General features: G+C 41.0%; 1 protein-coding gene across 1 annotated transcript; it reads right to left on the reverse strand.

Annotated features, from left to right (window-relative positions):
* Positions 1-396: 396 nt before the first annotated feature.
* Positions 397-22,494, reverse strand: fsip1 (fibrous sheath interacting protein 1). The gene is made up of 10 exons (XM_034525316.1): positions 22,245-22,494; positions 22,092-22,149; positions 21,847-22,016; positions 21,640-21,721; positions 21,444-21,533; positions 20,785-20,924; positions 20,425-20,544; positions 18,069-18,230; positions 7,042-7,194; positions 397-743 (listed from the first exon to the last, which is right to left on the reverse strand). The coding sequence occupies exons 1-10, from the start codon at positions 22,404-22,406 to the stop codon at positions 636-638; spliced, it is 1,245 nt and encodes a 414-aa protein (XP_034381207.1). The 5' UTR covers positions 22,407-22,494; the 3' UTR covers positions 397-635.
* Positions 22,495-22,526: the final 32 nt, after the last annotated feature.

Consider the following 22,526-nt stretch of genomic DNA (forward strand, 5'->3'; position numbering starts at 1 on the left):
GACAGAGAGGCTGAGTGGACTGGTTATTATGGGACAGAGAGGCTGAGTGGACTGGTTATACTGGGACAGAAGCCGATTAGACTGGTTATACTCGGACAGAGAGGCTGAGTGGACTGGTTATTATGGGACAGAGAGGCTGAGTGGACTGGTTATTCTGGGACAGAGAGGCTGAGTGGACTGGTTATACTGGCACAGAAGCCAATTGGACTGGTTATACTGTGACAGAGAGGCCGAGTGGACTGGTTATACTGGGACAGAGAGGCTGAGTGGACTGGTTATACTGGGACAGAGAGGCTGAGTGGACTGGTTATACTGGGACAGAAGCCGATTGGACTGGTTATACTGGGACAGAGAGGCCGAGTGGACTGGTTATACTGGGACAGAAGCCGATTGGACTGGTTATACTGGGACAGAGAGGCTGAGTGGACTGGTTATACTGGATATAAGACTGGTTAGTTATCTACATACATAAAAAAAAGATTATTAGTCCCTAAAAGTATATTGTGGTAGAGTTAGATATATTCTGGTAATTAAATATGTTTACATCCAGTAATCCTTCTCTACCCCATCAATGATGCATTTTGATAGGTGTTATGATAGCAGGGATTTAGATGGATCAAGGTTTTCTTTGGGCCTCATGGTGTTGTGTCATTTCTCTCAAGATCCTGGGTCACGCTCTCCGTCAGCTCACATTCATCCAGCAGAAGAAGTAACTGCTCCTCGGTCAGGTCTGGTGGCCCATTCTGCAGGAAGACACAAATATAATGTACGTATGATTTCCGTAATATAGCTATGATTTTAGAACATAAGGTCAAATTAAAAAAAAGTATAGAATATGTGCAGACCGGAGAAGCCTTTTACATCCTACATTACATCATGTACAGTGGACCACTGGCAGCATCAAGGTCTCAAGGCCCTGATATTACAGAAGTAATTACACAATATTCTGCTGCGCTCCTTTGCTGTGCTGAGTTGGAAGTCGTCCGGGGAAAACCACTTCCAGTGAGATGTAACCGTTGTTTTTCTACTGATAAGTCAGACTCCTCACAGGCAGCCTTCTAGAAGTGCATGTGAGTTCAAGGAGAAAAGCCAACCTTCTTAAAGTATCTATTCATGGGAGTGATGTTTTATCTGGCAACTGTAATTTCTGATTTCATATTCTTATTGACAATGTACACCTTTTATACCTTTATTATAATAATAAGGTGAGACACGACTAATTTACCAATGCACAAATGCTCACAGACAGTTTCCATCTCTTCCTGTGAGAAAGCAGTACTTTGTTTAGACAGCTGCAACAGCCCAACAGTCAACTTGTTCCGATAATATCGAATCATTGCCTTTCATGACATTAGCAGTATGCCAACAAAGTGTCCGGGAAAGCCAGACCTTAATCTCTGAGTCAAATAGGCTAATCATTGGCATCTTTCTTTTAGCATGTGCATGTTTGCTTCTAGCTGTCATCACATGCCGAACAGAATGTCCCTGGCCTTAAAGGAGAAATGCCCGGATTATTCTGTCCCTAATTCTAATGCCAGTCAAGGCAGAACTAACTTTGTGTGTCTGCGGCTTGTTGCAGGGCAAGTAGCATAGCCCACTGATAGCTTTTCAGAGCCTCTTTGCTGAAAACAGCTGCCTGCTGAGAATCTGTGATAGATTAGCACATAGACCCAAAGCACGGAGAATCAGCTAGCTTCATCTTGTTTTGTATAGATTAAACAAAGAAGACACCGCATGCTAATTAGTGAGCTTTAGAGGTGCTGGGTGGTGCATTTTGTTCCCTTTGAGACAGACGGGTTTACCATTAGCCTTCATGCTAAACCTTAATAAGCTGTAGCTTAATAGTGGTATTGAACTGCACATCTAATTCTCTGCAAGAAAGTGAATTCATTTAACATAAAAGTATTCATTAATGCAGTTTTGAGATCCACAGACACTAGTTCAACAGCAAACCCATTACAAATATGCATGTTGATGTCGGAAGAAATACAGCCTGGCACCACAGTGTGCATCGTCTCAGGCTCTGTCCTTAGAGAATATTATGCCCATTACCTCTTCCACACATCCCGCTGAGTCAGTCGAGACAAAATCACATTCCTGTGTCTCATCTATTCCCACTAGTTGAAGGTAATACTCTTCATCGATCATCTGTATTCCTCATCGGCGTCTCACCAGAGCAGAGGCAGATACAACTTTTATCAGAACTGGACAAGCTTCTGTTTTTAAGCTACCATGAGTGTCTTTAGTGCAAGCAACCACACTGTGAGAGATCTTAAGATGTAAGTAAATACATACAGACAAATTAGTATTTTTCACTGGTAATCATTAACGACTCCAAGTCAATGGAAGTGTGTAGTTGGGTAATTCCCAAACAAACCTCCTCCGGTTTAACATGTGAAATACAAGCTGGAGGAAGAGAATATATAGACCCACGTACCGCTGACACTTCCTTCTGGCCTTTGACAGCTTTATGAAAAAGACAGAACACTATCGCCAATGTAATACTAACACTGACTTACTTAACACATACTGAGAAATAAATAACACTGGGAGAATGAAATCAACAGAAAGAAAACCATACATATTTAAGAGGATAACAATGTGTTGTTGTATTGTGACCTTTTTGTCATTGTGCATTCAAAAACAAGTTTTCTCCCCCTACAGTAATATTTCTCCCTCACTGCCTGCACTGCTTTTTCTGATGCTCAGAGAGTTGTTGTGAACATTTGGATTGATTCGAGGAGGAACAACAAAGCATCAACGAGGAAATGGCTTTGACGTGGCTGCTCATGAACCCGACAACTATTTATTTTAATTATCTATACTCCACGCATGACCGATTCCACAAATGATAGGAACATTTGCTGCAGGCACAACGGCTCTCGACTGGCTCATTACTAAAGTCAGCGTGTCTTGAAAAGTACAACGTTAGAGTCAAATAAATCCCCAAACACAAGATGTCTGATGGTTATTGTCAGAATGCCAATATTACAGCTCCAGGCATCTCATACTGCTCCCTGAGCTCTTGCTTTCCCACCTGCTATCCAGACCCAGCGGGCTGATTGCGTCAGCCTCAGTCTGACCCGTAGCCATGTGCAGAGACAGTAAGTGTAAGGGAAAACCTCTGTCACTGCCCTGCTTAGCGACTCCTTACGTGCATTCATGTTTACTTTGTGCACTGGCATTTGTCTTGTGGATCTAAATTACACCAACAGTGACGATGAGTTCAGTGTGTTGTCCGCCCTCCAGACAGGAGGAGTCCAGTTGCCACAAACAATGGCAGGGTGGGTGAACCTCCAATCGTTGTTAAAAGATCAAGGTTCCTGCTCACTGTCCCGTATCAGTTTCCCACCTAGTGAGGAATCTGACAAAGCCAGAACTGTTCAGCCCTCCAGCTATCTGCACTGCAGGGGACCACCACCCATGTACAGCTCACTGTTGGCTCCTGTACACAGAGGGTGCAGGACCGGTTTACCACAAGCGTGGGCTGCTCAGCTTTCAAGGTCGCTGACATCAGTCACATAACTCAGCTTTATCAGCCAGAGACCCACGGGGCCAGTTCTCCACTAATAGAGGAAGGAATTCTGTACTTTGTGCTCCTCATTCAGAGCTTGAGCCCGCAAGCTGGCAATACATTCTGCTGTAGCCCACCGATGACACTGAATGCATCGAGGTTAGAAGGCAAAAAATCAAGGTTGTCAGATTTCGGGGCTAATATAGATAATAATTTGCCCCAGAGACTTTCTGGGGTACCTCACTAATGCCAATCTATATTAGTGAGTGCACATATCTCAAATGCCATCTTTATAACAAAAAATGCCTCTCTGCCACTCATTAGATCCGGTAACACAGGAAAAGGAGAGACAATTGTGGATAACCCTTTTAGTCAAACTGTCTCTTTTTCAGGAGATCATAAAGTGGAAAACGAGAGGAGACAGTGTGACAAGCCAAAAGCTAACAGCCAGTAGCCATGGGTGGAATGAAGAGTAGAGAAGAGGTTGAGAGAAAAATAATCCCTTTTTCTGGCAAACCTGAGCAGCCTCCCTTTGGAAAAAGCGTTTTGAAACTGCAGTATTCGTACAACCCGCACCCAACAGATTCAGGCCAACCTTGACCTACAACGGTGGGGTTAATAAGGGTCTCACATTGCCAAAAATATATACTTTCTCGTCTATGCAATGCATGCAAGCCTGGCTAACATGAAAAAGAGTGTATGATTAATGATGCCGTCTTGCCCTGCTGGAACCATTGTCCTTCCTTTTGCAGCGGATCCAGGAACTGAGGTTCCAGGAAAACTTGCACCGGGTCGGCTGTTGAGTTCACAGATTTAGCTTTAACACATGAAATTAACCCAGCTGAAGTCTCTACTGTAGTTCTATGTCATTAAAAGAGAAAAATTACCAAACAATAATACCGTTATCTAGAAAAAAAAGGTGAGAACCATCCTCCGCAAATATTATTAACAGCGATATAAGAAAAAAACTGGAAAGAGAAAAGCTGAGGGAAGAGATTCTTTGGCAAAGAGATACATTTCTCTGGAATGGGGATTTTGTTTGGATTGAGAGAAAGGAGAAGCAGAGATGACGCACACAATTACACATTACAGGTCTCAGATCGGAATCCAACACAACACGTCTTTTGTTTAAATAAATCACTGCATAAAGGTAAATCAGGTAGATCTCTAGACAAACATTTGAATTCTTAACATCACACGCTGAAATCAGACTAAACATCGAGCTGCAAGCTTCCAATTTGGAGGGAGAACATTATATCCTATCAATCCTGGTAGAGTTTTTCTATATTGTACTTCATTAAAACATTTTTTATTTCAAACACATTCCTAAAACAAATTCATGAACTGTCAAGCCTTTTACTTTTAGCTTCCTTGTCTGGAATTCAGGATTGATTGTCTAACTCACTACTCTACTGTCATCATCGACTGTAAGAAGACACTCTTTAAAAGGTTTGACACGCAAAGAAATACATTGTGTGAGCCACAGTATCACAAGCTTATAGTATTGTATTGCGACTAGATTTTCACTCTCAAAGGATGAACTAATACTTTAATAGTATTAGTATTAGTATCATTTGGAGGAACTTTGACTTAACTATCGCAATTCAACACGAAAATGTATTCCGTTCACAAACTAATCTCTTCTTAGTTATCATGCTCTTATAGACAACTATGCACAGAGCCTGCACAGTTGGTTCACCCTTCAGGTGCGAAAAGGCTGCGAGAAGACATTTGAGTTACGGATGTGACACAAATCAACTTTATGAGTATACTGGAGCTGTGTGAAACTGTTCAAGAATGCCCTCCCAGACAAATTCCGTACACATAAATCGTTCCCAACCACAAAACAAGCCCGGTGGCACAAAGAGTATACACAGTGAGTGTGTTGTTTACATTGCAGTCGCTCGCTGGGTTTCGATAACTTAGTGACCATAAAATATAGTGAGACACCGCTATATATAAAGAGTGTCTACCCTAAGTTAAGAAACGGGTGGTTTTGATGTTTTGTGATCATAATGAGAGAATTGTTTCCTTAAAACAGAGTTTTGCTTAATTAGCAAAGAATTCCATTTGTGTCTCCTTAATTAGGCCGGGAATAGGTTCTCGTTGCCTGGCATGGTGCCTTGTTTGATGTAAGGGTGTGGCTGCCACTTAATGCTTTTATTACCTCACTGTTTGTGAGCATCTTTTATCTTTAAATTAGGCCCTTATACATCATCTTGTGGTTCATCACTTTGAGAACCGATGTGTCTGTAAATTTAAGTGAACACATTTAAATTTGTATGCCATGGACAGCAGCGCTGGGAAGAAGTCAACAGCTAGTTTGTTGAGCAAGACCGGGAGAAGCTGCCACATAAGAACAATGGCAAAGTCAAACAACTTTGTCTATCTCTAATGTTTTCCTTTTCTTTCCCACAAAATATAAAGTCATAAATGTCAGCGAAAGCAGAAATCAGAGATGTCCACCTTTTGTTCTGGAGACATTCTTGTGTTGTACCTTTAGCTACAGGGTTTGGGGAAAGTACGACACTTCTGTGGTTGTAACTCTGCAGTGGCTCCTAAAAGCAGACAAAGCTCAATGGTCTCTAGGGGACACTGTGGAGGATGGACATCGAATTTAAGCCAAGAATGCTTTCAAGCAATGAAATCAACACCTCGCCCTCACATCAAACACACGCACAAAGCAAAGCAGAGAAAGATATTTAACTGCTCACTCAAACGTAAATCAAGATCTGGCACACAACTGTCAAGTTAATATGTTAGCATGGCTAAACACTAACTTCTAAAAGTGGTTGCCAAGCTGGTAATTTGAACCTTACGTGTTAATGCGTGCACCCTCAATTCCTGGAATACTAAATAAGTAGTGCAGCTAATGACATGTTCTTCACAGTGAATCCAGCAAGTCACTGGTTGCTTCTTCATCCATTCTCTCCCTTTAAGGTTTTTGGGGACCTTGATGCTGATCCTCACCACAGATCCATCGCTCCTTTGGATGGCGGGTGCCTCGAGTGACACCAACATCAGTGTGTCCATCATCTCTACTTTATGAGATGAACTTCAGGCTCTCTTGATTCTGCTTAGACAGCTGAATCCCCTCTCACACTGCAGACGAGACTGGGGTGCACATTTTGCTTTTGTTAAAAAGTCATTGCCACTGATGGCAACCAAAGGCCAAGAATTGGCTGCTAATGTCTCCAAATAGTTGCCAGTGGCAACCTGGCAACGCTTACTACTGTGCCCTGGCTAGTGATACAAAGAGAAAAGGAAATGGAGACAAAGAGGATATTTAATATATATATATATATATATATATATATATATATATATATATATATATATATAATATTGGCCTGCACGTGATTTCATTGTCCGCTTGTGAGAATGACAGAACGAGCTGTGCACTTAACCATTTGTCACACGTATCTGCAGATAGAAGCACTGAGGAGTGCTATAATGCACATAGACAGTGTGGGGATGCAAGTGTGTGTGAATTTGAGAGTGTGTGTGTTTAGCTTCTTTGAACTCACAGTCATCTCTTGGCCCTTGTTCAGGATCTCCAGCTGCTGTTGGATCTCTTGGAGCCGCCTCTCCTGCCCTCTCCTCTCCTTTATATCCTGCAGGACCTTCTCTCCTGGCTGCAGGTCCCCATAACACTTCCAGCCAACCTCTGAGCCCCGGTCCTGACACACAACAGACACGATTGGTTCTCACAGGGAGCAAACATCTCATCTCGCGTGTTTAGGTTCTCTCTTAGAGCTGCAATCTCAGCGTATGGCTTTCACTAGGAAACATTTAAATAGGGATCAAAATCATATCACAGTTCATCACAATCAATTTGAGTGAGGGTTTTCCATTTCTCAGAGTCTCTTGAGTTACAGTTTGTCTATCTCTGTTAAAATGCCATTATTATGGTGTGTTCTAAACTGTATAGATACATCAATCTTTCTTCCCTGCTTTTCACAGCACAGAGCAGACCTGAGAAAGCCCAATGTCTCACAGTCCACATGGGGCCCAGCCTGAATAACACATTTATGGCAAACACATGCACAAAGTTGACACAATGAACGTCAAGCATCCAAGGCAAACTTTGAAAATGAGTCAGGAGGATACGGGAAAGTCATTCATGCCTTGAGGACCATCCACAGCAGCTGATAAGTAAGAGGCTTGTCTCTCGGACCACAGGATGGATGTTTTTCATTTGGGTTTCAATCACAGAGATAGAGAACTATCTGAAGTAAAGCCACCAAGTCAATTTGATCACAAACATATAAACAAAATTGCTTTCCTACAATGGAGGGATGTCTTCTGCAGGCGTAGTATGATGAATTGTGGCAAATATCAAAGGATAGGTCAAACGGTTCACATCCTTCCCCACCTCAACCACAATTTATTTATGTATAAGTAAGTATAAGTCCAAATGAACATACTGTCGAGGCCGACCAGTGTGTGACCTGTGGTACAGTCATATTTAGACCTCTAAAAAAACAGTTATTCTATAAAAGCACTAAGAGGATGTTGCCAACCGCAGAGCTGTTTGGGAGTGTCAGTCCAGCGCCATGTGGTTGAAATCTCCATCTCTCTTGATTAGTCTGGATGCCAGGCAGGCGTATGTATGATCTAATAATGTTGAAATTAAAGTTTTTCATAAAATGTTGACATCTCAATAGGGACTTGAATTTTAGTTAAACCCTGGGTAGGAGGTGACTTCAGTTAAGTGGAGTCACTATGTTGAGAAGAAGAATTAATGCTTCTGCCATTATTAATAAGCAAAAAATACATGCCTACATAACTAATGCCAAATTTAGTCTTAACTTATATATTTAAATCTTGGCAAAAACAAGCAGATTTTTCCCAAGTGTGTGTGCGGCCTCACCTACCAGTGCACTATGCCTCCCTATAGGGAAATAATAACAGCTTCTATCTGAAGCCTCTTTTAAGTGGTCGTTACTAGAGCCCTTCAGTTCAGACTGCCTCATGCAGACTACAAAAGCCAGGACCACGATGGGATCCGACTCCTGTCATGCACCAGAGTGAGAAACGCAGCGTTCCAACCAGGAAAAATAAAAATTAAAGTCTAGCTTTTCCACCATACTCACACCACTAAATGCATGTTTCAAAAAAAGCCCAAATCTTTGGGAGAAACTGTTTATTTAATTTGGAAACGACAGCTGCCCTACTTTTCAAGAACTAGACTGCAAACTTTAAAATTGTCTGAGGGGCTAAATAATGATAAATGATAAAGCTATCAGTGAACAATTCTTGAATGAATTTGGCATGCACAGTATGTCACATATTTCCATACTAAACCAATTCTCTGTGGCTAAATGAACACCCTATGGATTCTGGTGGGTGTGAGGTGAATGTCCACAGTCTCTTTGTATAAACAAAGATAGATGGTCCACAAAGTACACGTCATCTTTCCTGTCTTTCACCTTCCCCTTACTATATTGCGGCCTTGTATTAGCTTAGTCATAACCAAGCGCCCTTCAAGTCGAGTATTCAGATTCTACAAGCTTGTTTATTCCAATGGATAAAAACAAGACAAGGGCCCAATCCCAATGTCCACACTCACAGACTTTGAGGGCTGTCCCACTGTCTAGTGCTTGAGGGCTCTCTTACATTTTGAGCCCTTTAAGCAAACATTTCTGTCGACTTTGTCGAAGGGAGTTACCCGCAATTCTGATAATTCTGCTCAGGATATCAGCCCTTGTGTGTTTTACGACGCTTTACAACCCATTAGTTGTGTACATAACAACTAAAGTAAACCATTATATATATGTCATTGAAGGTTCATCTGAATGTATTAGTTTGAATGCTTGACATTAAATGCAGCCTTAGCTGTGAACTGCGTGTGAATGTGAACTTGCTTTGACGACTAACAATTGAAAGCTGTATGAGCTCATATGTGTTAACCTGTGACAGCGTTCAGTTTCTGTTTCATTGAAGACTAATATAACATATCATTTGCAGTTTATGTCTGCAAACTGTGTGCCAGACATTTAGATCAATTTCCGAGGCATTGGCAAGAATGCACAATATATTAGTCTATGATCTCGTGCAAGTCAAGTTGTCGTAATCAAGGGCGTAGGTTTGCATATGGTCCATATGGGGGACAATTGTGAAAGACACAATTGTCCCCACCAATATTTTGTTAATTTGAATTGCCTGTTCAAAAAAATAATTGTGCACAATATATTTGCAAACTCATTCATATTAATATCTATACTATGTTCGTCGCCCAGAAGAGCGAAGCATATACATTTCCACATTTTCCAATGCGTCCTCGAGCCTGCGAGACAAGATGCTGTCATTTAATTGTCTGGAGTCAGAAACACTCCGTGAATCGTAACTTGCAGAAAGAGAGCTGGCCGGAGTCACGGTAAGCTACTAAATATGCCAGGAAATAATAAAGCCTCATATTAGTATTTTGTTTGGTCTCAGCATTGATATTGTTGACCCAGTTGTGCTTTGTAGTTAGGAAAATGACACCAAAATAGAAAAGAGATATCTGAAGTTTGTTCACCACCCAGAGTAAATAGCTATCAAGAAGCCCAGGTCATTGTTAGTTAACGTTAGTAGGCTAACTACCCACACAGTGCAAACCTGCCTTATTTTGAAATGCATTCAGGAAACAGTGCAGACGTAGTGCAGGTTGAGGAAGCAGCAGCTGGACTACCAGGCCTTTAGGTGTGGTATTACATTAATTCTGTGTTGAGGTGTATTATCATGGCTGACAGTGTAAACATTGTCTACCTGTTTTATATGAATTATTATTATGTTAAAATATGCATGTGCAGTCTAGGCTAAGTTTTCTTTGCTCTTTAGGTTTGAGTGACAGTGACCGTCATGAAGTGAGTGTAGCAGTGTCCTGGACATGAGGAGTGAACCATACCATCCTGACCTTTAACTCATCAGAGTCCAGCAACTTCAGTACAAGAAGTTACGGTTTCAGGCAAAGTGGTATAGTCAGTATCTGTGGCTGCATTGTAGCCCTACATTGAAAAAGGTACTTTGTTTTCAGTGTATCAAAGCATACACCATCAAAAAGGTCACTCTGGAAAAAAATAATGACCCAGCCTTCTGCTTAAATGGTTTTAGTAATTGGAAAAATGCCTTTGGAAGCTTTAATCGTCATCAAGCGAGTAAAGCACACCATCATTCTGCAACAACAAATGCATTGGAGAAAACGCAGTTTACACCCAACTGCAATGGCTAAAACACAGCAGGAGGCAAGGCACTGTCTAATTAAAATGATAGGATGCATGAGGTATCTGGCAGTGTCCCTACCAATGCTGAGACCAAACCTACGCCCTTGGTCGTAATCATTCAGTTCTTGGAGAAGACTAAGACCTTAATATACTCCAGTGATTGTTTTAATTAATTATGGTATTTGTGCTTCCTTTTCATGGATTTTGTGAAAACAAAACATTTCTGGGTTACAAGAGCACTGGTAGGTATCAACGATCTAGACTTTGTTTTCTTTCAATATGAAAAACATATTTTTTTAAGGGCGTCAGCCTATTGATGAAATACCAAACTCCTTGGACTTTGATGCTGCATTAGTGTCACGGGTTGATATGAAGTGCAGCATTGTAAATATGACGCTGACAGACAAGTATGCCTTGAATGCAGAATGCTTGAAGTTAAAGAAGGAAAAGTAATTTGTACCTGATGTGACGACACCTGAGATGCTGTCCTTGTTTCACCTTGTGGTACAGATATTGCCTTCCCGTAATATGAAATAAATTATGATTTTCCAATTTCTGTAAGCAAAACCATCATTATTCGTATCAGATCATTTTATTAAAGCATTCATTTCACATTCATTCAGTGGTTATTGATATCCAATACATTCCATTTGGTGGTTGTCATGGTGTGAAACAGCTGCAGCAGTTGATGGATGATCTGAGGTTTTCCAACGTGATGGAATAAGACAAATCGTATGTATATAATTCCAAACAAATCTTGGATAACGCTCAGCAACAGTGACTGCACTGTATCTTGATGTTCCCATCAAAGTAGCATTTAATTATATCCCGTCAATCATATTAGTTGTGTTAGCTAGAGGGGGGAGCCATTGAGGAGCCTGGAGCTTCTCCCTGTCTCCAATGTGGATTGCATTTGTGGTGTGATTTGTCAAATATGACGTCACATGCAGACGTATTCTCATATACATCAGGAAAACATACAATAAAACAAGACAAATAATTATAGGCCAACTTTATGTACACGTGTCCTGCTGCTATGTGTTCTTTAGATACACAACAAGAGTGTGCCAGTCCACTGTTTGCTTCTTATACAGTATGAGGTGTTTAGGTGACCAAGAACCACTAAGAGAGCTTAATGATCTAGTACACACTCGACACAAGCTAAATAGGGACGGCAACTCTGAGGCAGCTAATCCAAGGAAGTGTCAACAGTGAAATAATTTGTACAACATGTGGTCTTTTTCAACCATGTTCTTCATTACCTTTCTTTACCTTCTTCGAACTAGCTATAATAGATAGATGGACAAGTTGTCATAGGAAAGACAATTTGTGTAGTTTTGTTGTAGTGCATTACTTTGGAAATCCACTCCATTTAGAATGATGTGGATTTGATTAGATTACTGGTAACTTAAGGGTAACTCCTGATAATACATTGAAGATTCTTTACCTTTCTAGAAACTGATTGATATACTGATAGACGGGCAATCTTTCTTGTTAGCGACCCCTGTCCACACATTGCAAAGGGACAGTGCTGTTATGACGAAGCAGGAGGCAGCCATACTGACTCACCCTAAGATGTCTGTGTTGTTCAGAACAGCATTTCTCCTCTCTTTCTCTCTCTCTGATGATCTGCAGGTCTCAAGTATAGTAGGAGCTCTGGCTTTGCCACGTGGATCCAGGCTACCTGCCAAGGCCTGTCCACGTGCCTCGCCACGAACACTCCCTGTGAGAGCTCGGGAGTAAGCTGTTCGGAAGCTATGGCTGAGAGTCTCTTGACTTCTCTCCTTTTCCTGTATTCTCCGTCTCTCAGACATTTTGCCTCGCTATGACCTACCGTCATCTGCCAAGGTCCGAGACAGAGGTGCCGTGACACGTCTGCAGTACATGCGATACACCTACCTGCATGCTGACCAGAGCAAGGTAGTGCCAATGGATCCTGCACCACTCCCCTTTCACAAAGTCTAACTCTTTGCTAACAGAAGTGAAGTCAGACCTCAAATCCATCTAAAACTGCTTCATTGTGAGGGTTTGTATATCACCATCTTAAAAAACGTTCCAGGTATTACATTTGTTTGTCTTTTGGATCCGTGTTCGATTACTTGGTGATTGCTGAACATTCCTGAAGTATATTATACTATCTTTTCTTTCAGGACTAAGGGTGGTCAATAGCTATTACTGTTTCACAGACCAAAACCTCCTGGTGCACCTTCAAATCAAAAAAGCATGTTGAATGTGATTTTAAAATATCCCCACATCCAGTGTTTTCTTAGTAGTGGAATCCAAAGAGCAAATGTTTGATCTGTTTGAAGTTTTCACTGCTTGGGTTGTGAAGTTAAATCTTGCATCTGTCAATAGCTTTTGCTGAGACCTCCACCCAAGCATCATGTGGCTAATATGAGGTAATTTAAGTGTTTGCTAAGTAAATACAGACAAAATCATTTTAAAGAGTTAAGAAGCGGAGCATGTTTAATATTTATCAGAAGCATATGGAAGGTAAACCGTCCAAGCATCTTTCTGCACTTCTTGTCCGCCAATGACACAGGCACAGTATTGGATCTACATTTTAGTGTATTTCTTGTCCAACTACATTCTGCTTTTTTAATGACTGATCAAATATTGGGACTGTGAGCATTGCCAGAGCAATGCTTAATAGTATAGTTTTTCGCAGTGGTTTTCGCATGAATTAAACAAATGAGATATGACAAAGAGCTTAAAAGTGTGTTCAAACAGATGGCGTGGCACATTTTTGCCTTGCATCTTTGGTACAACAATGCCTGCTTGACTGGTTGCAGTTTGTACAGGCCCTGTTGATTCGCCCCAAACACTGTACTGTCCAGTTGTTAGTCGTAAGCTGATTGGATCTTTCAATTGACTGCGCTACCTTTAAAAGTTGCCTCACGTTTTGGCTGAACACACAGCTAGAGGTGCTTTTAAGCAGATTGGTTAGCTTTAGACAGAGCCAGGCTAGCTCTGTTTCCTGTCTTTGTGTTAAGCTAAACGACTGCTGACAGGGGATTCATATTTAACGTAAAGACATGCGACTGGTATTGGTCTTCTCAACCAAAATTTGGCAAGAACACCAATCAGCAAGTTTCCCAAAATGTCCAACTATTCCTTTAAAAACTCTGCAATGTATCCAAACACAAAGAACTGTGAGTTGTGATAATATTTTTTAATGCTTTAATTTGGATCATTGAGAAGATTGGCAACATTTAAAGCATCATGTATTGTTAGCAGATGGTTTTGTGACTGAATTATCCACCACAGAGCGTGATATTGAGTGGAACAGTCGAAAGAAAGATCTCAACCATGACAGGGAAAAATAACTTTAAACCACTTAACACAACCGCTTCTGTGGGTGACACCAATGGGAGAGGCGCTTATAAGAAGACAATAAACTGGGTCTCATGGGAATTATAGGGTGGGAAAGGGTGTGGAGTCAATTCTTTTTAGCCAAGTTAACCTTGTGAAAAACACCAAGCATGTCACATGACACACCTGATATCGTATTCTCTACATGCAGCTGTTAAGTCAAACTCCTGCAGGATATGATAGCCACAAAGGTTGCAAATATGATTCTTATGAGAAAACATTCATGATAATACATTATTTATAATAAAACACACCCATTCACTGGCAAGGTGGTTACCAGTGAGATAAATGGAGCCAAACTTCAGCCACCGGAAAGGAACAAAATAGTCACATCCTTGTCTGTTGTGAATTAGCATATTTTCAATATTTCAGTGGGGACATGAATATCATATTCCAGAGAGGATAAGATGTATTTTTGTGTGTGCCTGCTGGCATGACACTGCCTCCGATGAACGCCATGATATATATTACATGAATACTATCTGTTGCACATTTCTGAATATTATGAATATGTTAAGGTCCGCAGGTATCCTGACCCTCTGTCATGTATTGTGTCACAGCTTACACTTGATATACAATAAGAACTAACCCACATTGTAGATGAATATAACGTGACCAAAGCTTTTCCACAGCTGTTTAATTATATGACCCGGACCAAATAAGATAAATTTGCAAACTATCTGCTGACCACACTGTGTCGGTCGAAAGGGCGTTTTCTGTACAAAACTCTGCTCACTCACTTAACATTTGCCGTAGTTAAAATCATGGGTGCTCATCAGCAACCACACAATGTGACTAAGTGACCTCATAGTCTTACATCAAAATATAGCCAACCAATGCACACCAAAAACACAGCTGGAGTTACTATGCAAACATAGAAGGAGTAGATCTGATGCAATCAAATGCCCTGGGACAGTGACAGAAAACCATATTGTATAAAGCCATTCATTAATTTTCATTGTAACCACATTTAAGAGATTAGCCTATGTAATTCTGACACACACCCATGTCACCAAACACCAGCTAATTCACATGACAGAATCCCCATCTTCTGGCTTCAAACTGTGGGTGGTGCAGGCATTACCACACAGTGGTACAGTAGGAGGGGTGTACTGTATGTTAATAATTTGTGCCAACAGATGTTTTTAATGACAGAAGGCCTATTTCGACTGAAAGCCTGAGAAAATGGGAGCAAATGAAGAATGCAAAAGCAGCAATGCTGTCATAAGCACACTATTCAGAGTCCAAGGAAAACACTGTTAAACTTGTGTTTTGATTCTATCAATTCAGATCATTAGAGTTTTTAGCTACCTGACCTTTATCCAGAAATCATCAAAAATGAGCCGAAGGAAAATAAAACAAGGCTTTATCTCATCAAGACTTTCACTATGACTCACCGTGTGGCCATACAACGAATGGTACTGTGATTCTACAAACATTAACTGTGTGGTTTATGGCATTATGAAAGGGAATTTGTCTGTGCCTTATCATTCAGTCAGTGCAGAACAATGTGCACCTGCAACTGCATTGACTTAAAGACATGGAGAGAAAACCAAATAGCTGGTCCCAGCGCTAAAATATCGGAAACCTAGAATCCACAGGTGACCAAGTCTGTTCAAGACATTTTCACCTGTACAAATATGTATGAATTTGTACATTTTGGTACAACAATGTATTGCTGCTCTATTGCTATTGGATGCAATAATAAGGTCAATTCAGTATACAGTAGTCCTTACTGTATACACAGTAAACCTTTCTGCATATACATCTCCAAATGAAAGGGGAAATCTTGTTCTTTTTCTGGAGCTGGCACTCCTCTACCTCCACCAGCTCTGTAATTAGGATCTGATGGGGAGCTGACTCTCCTCTGTGGCAGTATCTCGGCTGGTGCAAGGCCTCACAAGACTACATTCAACCCCACAGGCTCAAGCAAACGACCAGCTTAGCCAGAGAAGCTTACACTAAGGTGACTGCACAGGAATGCACAGGCCGCTTTTTACTTAGAATATCAATCACAACTTTTTGGAAAAGGATGCCGCCAAGTTCTGAGATCATAGATTCAAGCCTTGACTGATCCTTTATGAGTGAGTGCCCACTGGGGAGAGGTAAATAACTCCCTCTTCCGTGTAATAAGTGACAGATCTGACAGGGCCAGAAAACAACAGCAAACGTGGACATCAAGGCTGTGATTTAATATTATGCTAAAATGAATGTTTCATCGGTGTTGAAACTGATTATCTCTTATTGTGTACATTAGAGACTGCCCTGGAATGAGCGTGCAAACAAGCAGGTTCCTCAACTGCTGTCTAATAGGTTTCAGTTAGGAAATCTGACTTGTGCAAGCTACTGCCAAGAATAAAGCTAACAAAAGCATGTTTACTTTATGACCACCTTTAAGATTTATGGTCACCGATGTGGAATGAATGACTGACAGATTTATTGCCAGTGCAGTCTATCTTTAATATATGCCACATCAGTGAGTAGGGATAATGGTAGGGTATTTATTTTTAAGAAATACAGGTGTGAGGTTCACCAACCTTTCACTTTCTATTTTACGAAAACACTCAAATACTGTGAATATTGAAATGCTTCGTCATCTGATGGTGAATCATCTGCTAACGGTAACATGAGAGACAAAAGTGGTGTGTGATTGTTTAATTCATGATTTACATCATTGCATTAGCCATTTCAGCACTAATGGATAGCAGATGATGGATGGATGATGGAGAGTTTTACTTTCCCTAAAACTCTTTTAACCAGGCAAGATGATTAAAGGGTGGGAAGGGAGGGAAGCAGGTTACACAAAGTAACACATCCATCTGTGCAGTAATCACACAGTTTTGTACTATTTGGCTGAAATCCATTCTACATCATGTGAGGGAGAGCACAAGGGAGGATTGTTTTATATTATTTGGCGTTTAACTCTGTCAATCAATTAATCTCAGCTCCAAATGTCACATCAATACAAACATATTTTATCTTATTAAAGGCTACATCCCGCTCAGATATTGAGAATCCATATCATTTAAACAGACAGCTGGAGGACACAACCTGCCATTTCCTTACTACATTGGTGAATGAGTGAGCACATTTGCAGTGGGAAATTGGGAAATATTTAGGCCAGCAACATAAATACTCCAAACACTGTGACATAGATCATGAGCTATTCCAGCACTGGGATTCAAGAACTGAAGTTTTTCCTTGTCTACATCATGTAGTGGTAGTGGAAAATGGCACCTTTGGTTCACAAAACTGCATTGTAAAGTTTTTATGACTTCAAAAACACAATTTTTCCACTGACATGTTTGCTATGTAAATGATGAACATGCCATCTGGCCTTTAAAATGTAGTGAGATAAGGTCCTGAGATAACTAACTGAGCTCACGTCTAGGAGCAGGCCCAAACCCAAGACCAAAGGCATGGAAAAGTTTTATAGTTACAAATATCTGTTAAGTTGGTTCTCCAGTCTGATGTGGTATATGTATAGATTATACTCTAAACTCAGACAATGTACAGTATGTAAAGGGTAGAGCAGTCAGATAATTGACAACATTTTATGAATCACAAAAAAAGAGTGGGCAATCATGTCTGAAAGTAGATCTAAAAAAACTAATATATTATTGCTCATATCGAAAATAATAGTTTTAATTATAGAACAGTCAGTCAGATCTTTACATTCAATTTACAAGGAGCAAATAATGCACAATTTATATGATGGAAAAGTGAGGCAACCCTCAGTTTCAAGTTAGAGCAGCTTACATAATTCTGTTTTCCCCACTTATGAATAAAGGGAGTGACTCCCTAAGGGTCAATGACAAAGGCTTTTACAAGAGGTTGCCATCGATGCCATACTGAGCTTGTAATAAGACTTAATGGCCTCAGTGCAGTCATGGATGGTGTCTTGGGGAGTTTACAGTGCTCTATATAAACCCAATGCTGTTGTAATGTAGACAGTCGTGCTGTGGGATACATACCTGCGACATGCTAAGGTTTGTATAAGAGCCTTGAACTGAGAGAAATTCTTCGACGGGAAAGAGAAGGCGAATTTTGGAGTCAATGTCCGTCAGCTGCTCCAGGTCAGATGGCTCCGGGGTGTAACCCAGGTCTGTCGGCACTGTCACAGCCCACATGTCCTCCTGGAAGACAATCACTGCTGAAATAAGTCATGGCCCACTGGGTTCTAACCTGCCTCCCTTAGTGGCAGCCTTAATAGTGGACTGATAAACATTAACTCTTGCCTATTAAACAACTTTGTGACGGTGACGTCTGGAATGGGTACAAGTCTGACTCTCGCACTTGGTATTCACGTCTGGATGGTGAACATGGTGCTGGTCACTCTTCTTGTCAAATGCCAACACTTTAAATCTCCCAGTGAGACTCTCCGTATGTCCTATGGGAAACAATGTGTGGCTGGTGAGCTCATCAAAGTCCAGCGGTGAGATAAGATCTTGCAGTAAGGTTTTAATGCCAAAAAAGATCAGAACATTGACCTCTGAGGTTGGAGCAGAGGGAAACAGGGGTCCATCAACTAGATGGAGCCCAAAACAAAGCTAACATTCAACAAAATGAGATCAACAAATTCTTATGAGACCGATTTGTGTTTCATTTACAATGGGACACATGGAGTCATCGACAATATATAAAACCAAGCCTTAGTGCTCTATAGTCATATTTGTACCCTTTACTCTTTTGATACTAATCGTTTGTGCAGTAAATATGAAGCTAGAGGCAGCAAAAGACTGGAAACAGGGAGAACAGCTAGCCTCGGTCTGTCTGCCAAACAACGACCTGCCATTGTTTCAGAGTAAAAGCGATACAAGTATTTTGTTACCTTTGGACAGAGCCAGACTAGCTGTGTCCCTATTCTCAGTCTTTATGCTAAGCTACGGTAAGCTAATCATCCCTTGGCTAGAGCTTCAAATTTTGCGTGAGAAATAGAGCAATCAATCTTTTCATCAACTCTCATCAAGAGGTCAAATTAGCACGTGAAGAGACTGCATTCACTACTGCAGCAACCAAATGTTCCGTGATTACTGACTGCTATTGATTTAATGTCTGGCGTTACCACACAAAACTGGGGAACTTGTTCGGACGAGAGTCAGTAAGAAAAAAAAATGTTTTAAGTGTGTGAGGCAACATTGAGCAGCAGCGTGTGGTAGATGTGTCCAGAGGGATTTTGCCAAGAACTGAGTGAAGTCCTCAGAAACAGTAACGCGTCACTGCCAAATTACTGGTGACATGAATAATGTGCTTGCTCGGTTATGGCCATACATAATAGCATGCCTCGCAATAACAGGAAGTCTTCCTCCTTCCAATAAAAAAAACAACATATGTGCTCCCCTCAGTTTGGTATCTGCCACCACAATTACTGCAGTATTGTTCTAAAAGTCAAGGCAAACACCATAAATAGAGCAGCAAGACATGAAAAAGAAAAACCCTGGCAAGCCGTCCCAAGGATGCAGAACTGTCGGGGTCAAGATAAATAGATCCGTATGTGAAAGGTAAGTATGTTCCCGCTCGCTTTCCAACAGGCTTCATACATCAAACTTCAAACTGGCCTCAAAGCTGCCAAAAGAGGTATTAAAGCAAATTCAAACTTTAAATACATTTAAAAAAAGAGTACGATGGTTTAGGAGGGTTCGAATTGAAATGGTCTACTGCTTGAGGGAGCTCGAGGTCGCAGATGATTCATCGAAGAAAAACAAGAGGCCTCAGTCTCTTTGCCTTAAGCTCGATCAGCACTCCCTTGCTATGAGTGCCACTGTAGCTTATATTAGGGCAGATCCTGGCCTTTGAATTTGGTACAAACACCATAGAGGGAATTGTCATTAAAATGATAATCAAGCCATAACATGCAGCGATCCGTGAACTGCATGAGGCACTTGACATCTGGGTTGCAATCTGAACTGCTTTGATGTGTCAGAATCTTCTGCCCAGAGGCCTTCTGAACTCATCAAAACATTGACACCTGACCAATGCTACTCTGTGTGCAGTTGTGAGGGACACAGTCTGGTGGAGTCACTTAATGCATTTAATAACAGCATTCAATGTCAGGCAAAATGTGAGAATGACACACATTCCAACAAATGAAATCAAAGAAGATTCATGCCAAGATTGGTGACACTGGAAGCCATATTTGCTTTAGAATTAACACGCTATGCTATGAATGTAAATATTAGATCAAAACGTTGCCAGAAGCAGTGGATAGGATGGGATTATTTGCTGCTCCCCATAGGATGTTTGGACATGAGGGGGAAGTATTAAGGAACTTGAAAAAGACAGACTCATCCTCCAGCATATGTTGTCTGTTAGGGTTCCATGTCAGCCTACCTCGCTGTCTGCGCCTCTGGCACTGCCCTCTTCCCCTTCGTCTACTCCTTGCAGGAGCTTGGCCAGGCGATCGTTCTCTGTCTGAGTCAAAAGACCGTGATCCTCTTCACCACTTACTAGCTATTGCATTTAGGGGGGGGAAACAGAAAGTGGTCATTATTAATCCTTCATATATCAAATCATTATTTGCATAACATTTCTATTATTTTCAGTCGTGCCCTACTAGGCTATAAATATATCCTTTTCTTGAACCAGAGACAAATATTTTCCTAACTGGAAAAACTAACAGTCAAGAGAATTGCTCTCAGTCATGCGATATACCCCATCAAAGCTTTTGGCCCAATGTGAACTTTGACATACCTCAATGTTTCTCTTGACAAAGTCTTTCTGTTTGTTCTTGCTTTTGGAAGCTCCACAGTGGCTGCCTTCAAATTGCTCTTCCTCAGTATCCTCGCGGCTTAGTTCTGAAGACTCTGTCCAGCTGGCTGGCTTCTTTTTACCTGTCAGGCAAGCCACACTTTAAATTCCAAAAGATAAAAATGTAAAAAAGTCAAAGCTCAAACAACACATACTATATATGAGTCAACCTTCTTATTTCATCATCTGATCCACATGATTAAAGATTGGATTTAAGACATTTTTTTATATAAAAATCTACAATTCTACTGCTAACCCTGCAAGGCTGCATAGTGGGTGTGAAGACTCTAGGAATGTCTCTAAACAGAGAAACACAATGGATGCCGTACATGTGCTGCTGTTTTTTAATTTTTCCTTCTGGGCTCAATATTATAAAAAGCTGCAAAATCTTGTTGAGTTGTTCATAAGCCAACTGTTATGCATTCACTTCTGAAACACTATTATCTACCTCACAAAAACAGCATCTATAAGTTCCATGAAGTCATGGCGCCATCAAGTGCACAATCTAGGCAATACAACTGAGAGCATACATTTGAAGACTCACGATTGTAATCTGAAAATGTAGCTGCTTTTTCTTTTGTATTTGAGTCTCCCTAACTCACTTTGCTCCAAGTGTTCTCCGTCTCTGTTGTGCTCACAGTAAGGAACTTGAGTTTCAAACAAAGGCACAAAGTCGTCCTCCTCTTCTGTCCCTTTAAGATAAAAACAAACCAAAAGAACATATTTAAGGTGTCTTGCAGAAACTGCACGACGGCTAAACTTTTCAGCACTGTTCTGTATTTTATTGCCGAGGCTTACCAGTGGGGGCCTCCAGAGCCAAAAACAACCTTGTGTTCATTGCTTCTTGGGCACATTCAGAGTGACCTCCAGGTGTATTCTGCTACAGACAAATAGACAATATAACATCACACCATAGGTGATAAGAGTGACTACCTTTGCAGTCATAACAGAACGGGTATGGTGAACTGGTAATGTAAGTGGGGTGAATGCAACGACTTTGTCTACCAGGAACTCATGCCAGAGTTTTGCTTGAAGGTCTTTCCTTTGACGCCTAACTTCCTTTTCTATGCAGATCTTTGCAGACAGTATTTCATCAAGTCTTCTCATGTCCTCAATAGCTCCCTGTAGCTTGGAATCGTCATTCTCTTCATCAGTAACTTCAATGGGACACTGGCCTAAACGATGCACAATTGTGTCAGGTAACTTCATAAAAACTCAAGCCTAAACAGCTACTCCAATAGAACACTTACTTGTGTCAGGACCTCTGGCCGCTGAGTTGATTGTAGCTCCTTCAGAGCTGCTCTGGCTCTATGAGGAATTGTTTTCTAAAGTTATGGAAATTATCACATTTTGAAAGTCGAAAATCGTGTTATAATGTGGATGCATCGTCTTGACTTAATTACCTGAATATCAGCAGCATCGTTGGTCAACACAACAAGTGAAAATGGAGTTGTAGGACTAGTCCTGTCACTGTGTGGCAATGCCACGCTCGACACACGGCTCCCCGCGTGTTCGCTCGATGCAGGGCGTGAAATGTCATCTAAACTACCTCTGATAATTTCCATCGTGGGACTGTATTTTTTAAATATATATTTTAAACAAACAAAACGGTATTCACTGTTATTAAAAAATGTTGGCTCAGTAAAACACCCGTCAACAGAAAACGTCCAAAGTTTGTCCGCCTA

The sequence above is a fragment of the Cyclopterus lumpus genome, chromosome 22, assembly GCF_009769545.1.
Source record: "Cyclopterus lumpus isolate fCycLum1 chromosome 22, fCycLum1.pri, whole genome shotgun sequence".
NCBI classification, from domain to species: domain Eukaryota; kingdom Metazoa; phylum Chordata; class Actinopteri; order Perciformes; family Cyclopteridae; genus Cyclopterus; species Cyclopterus lumpus.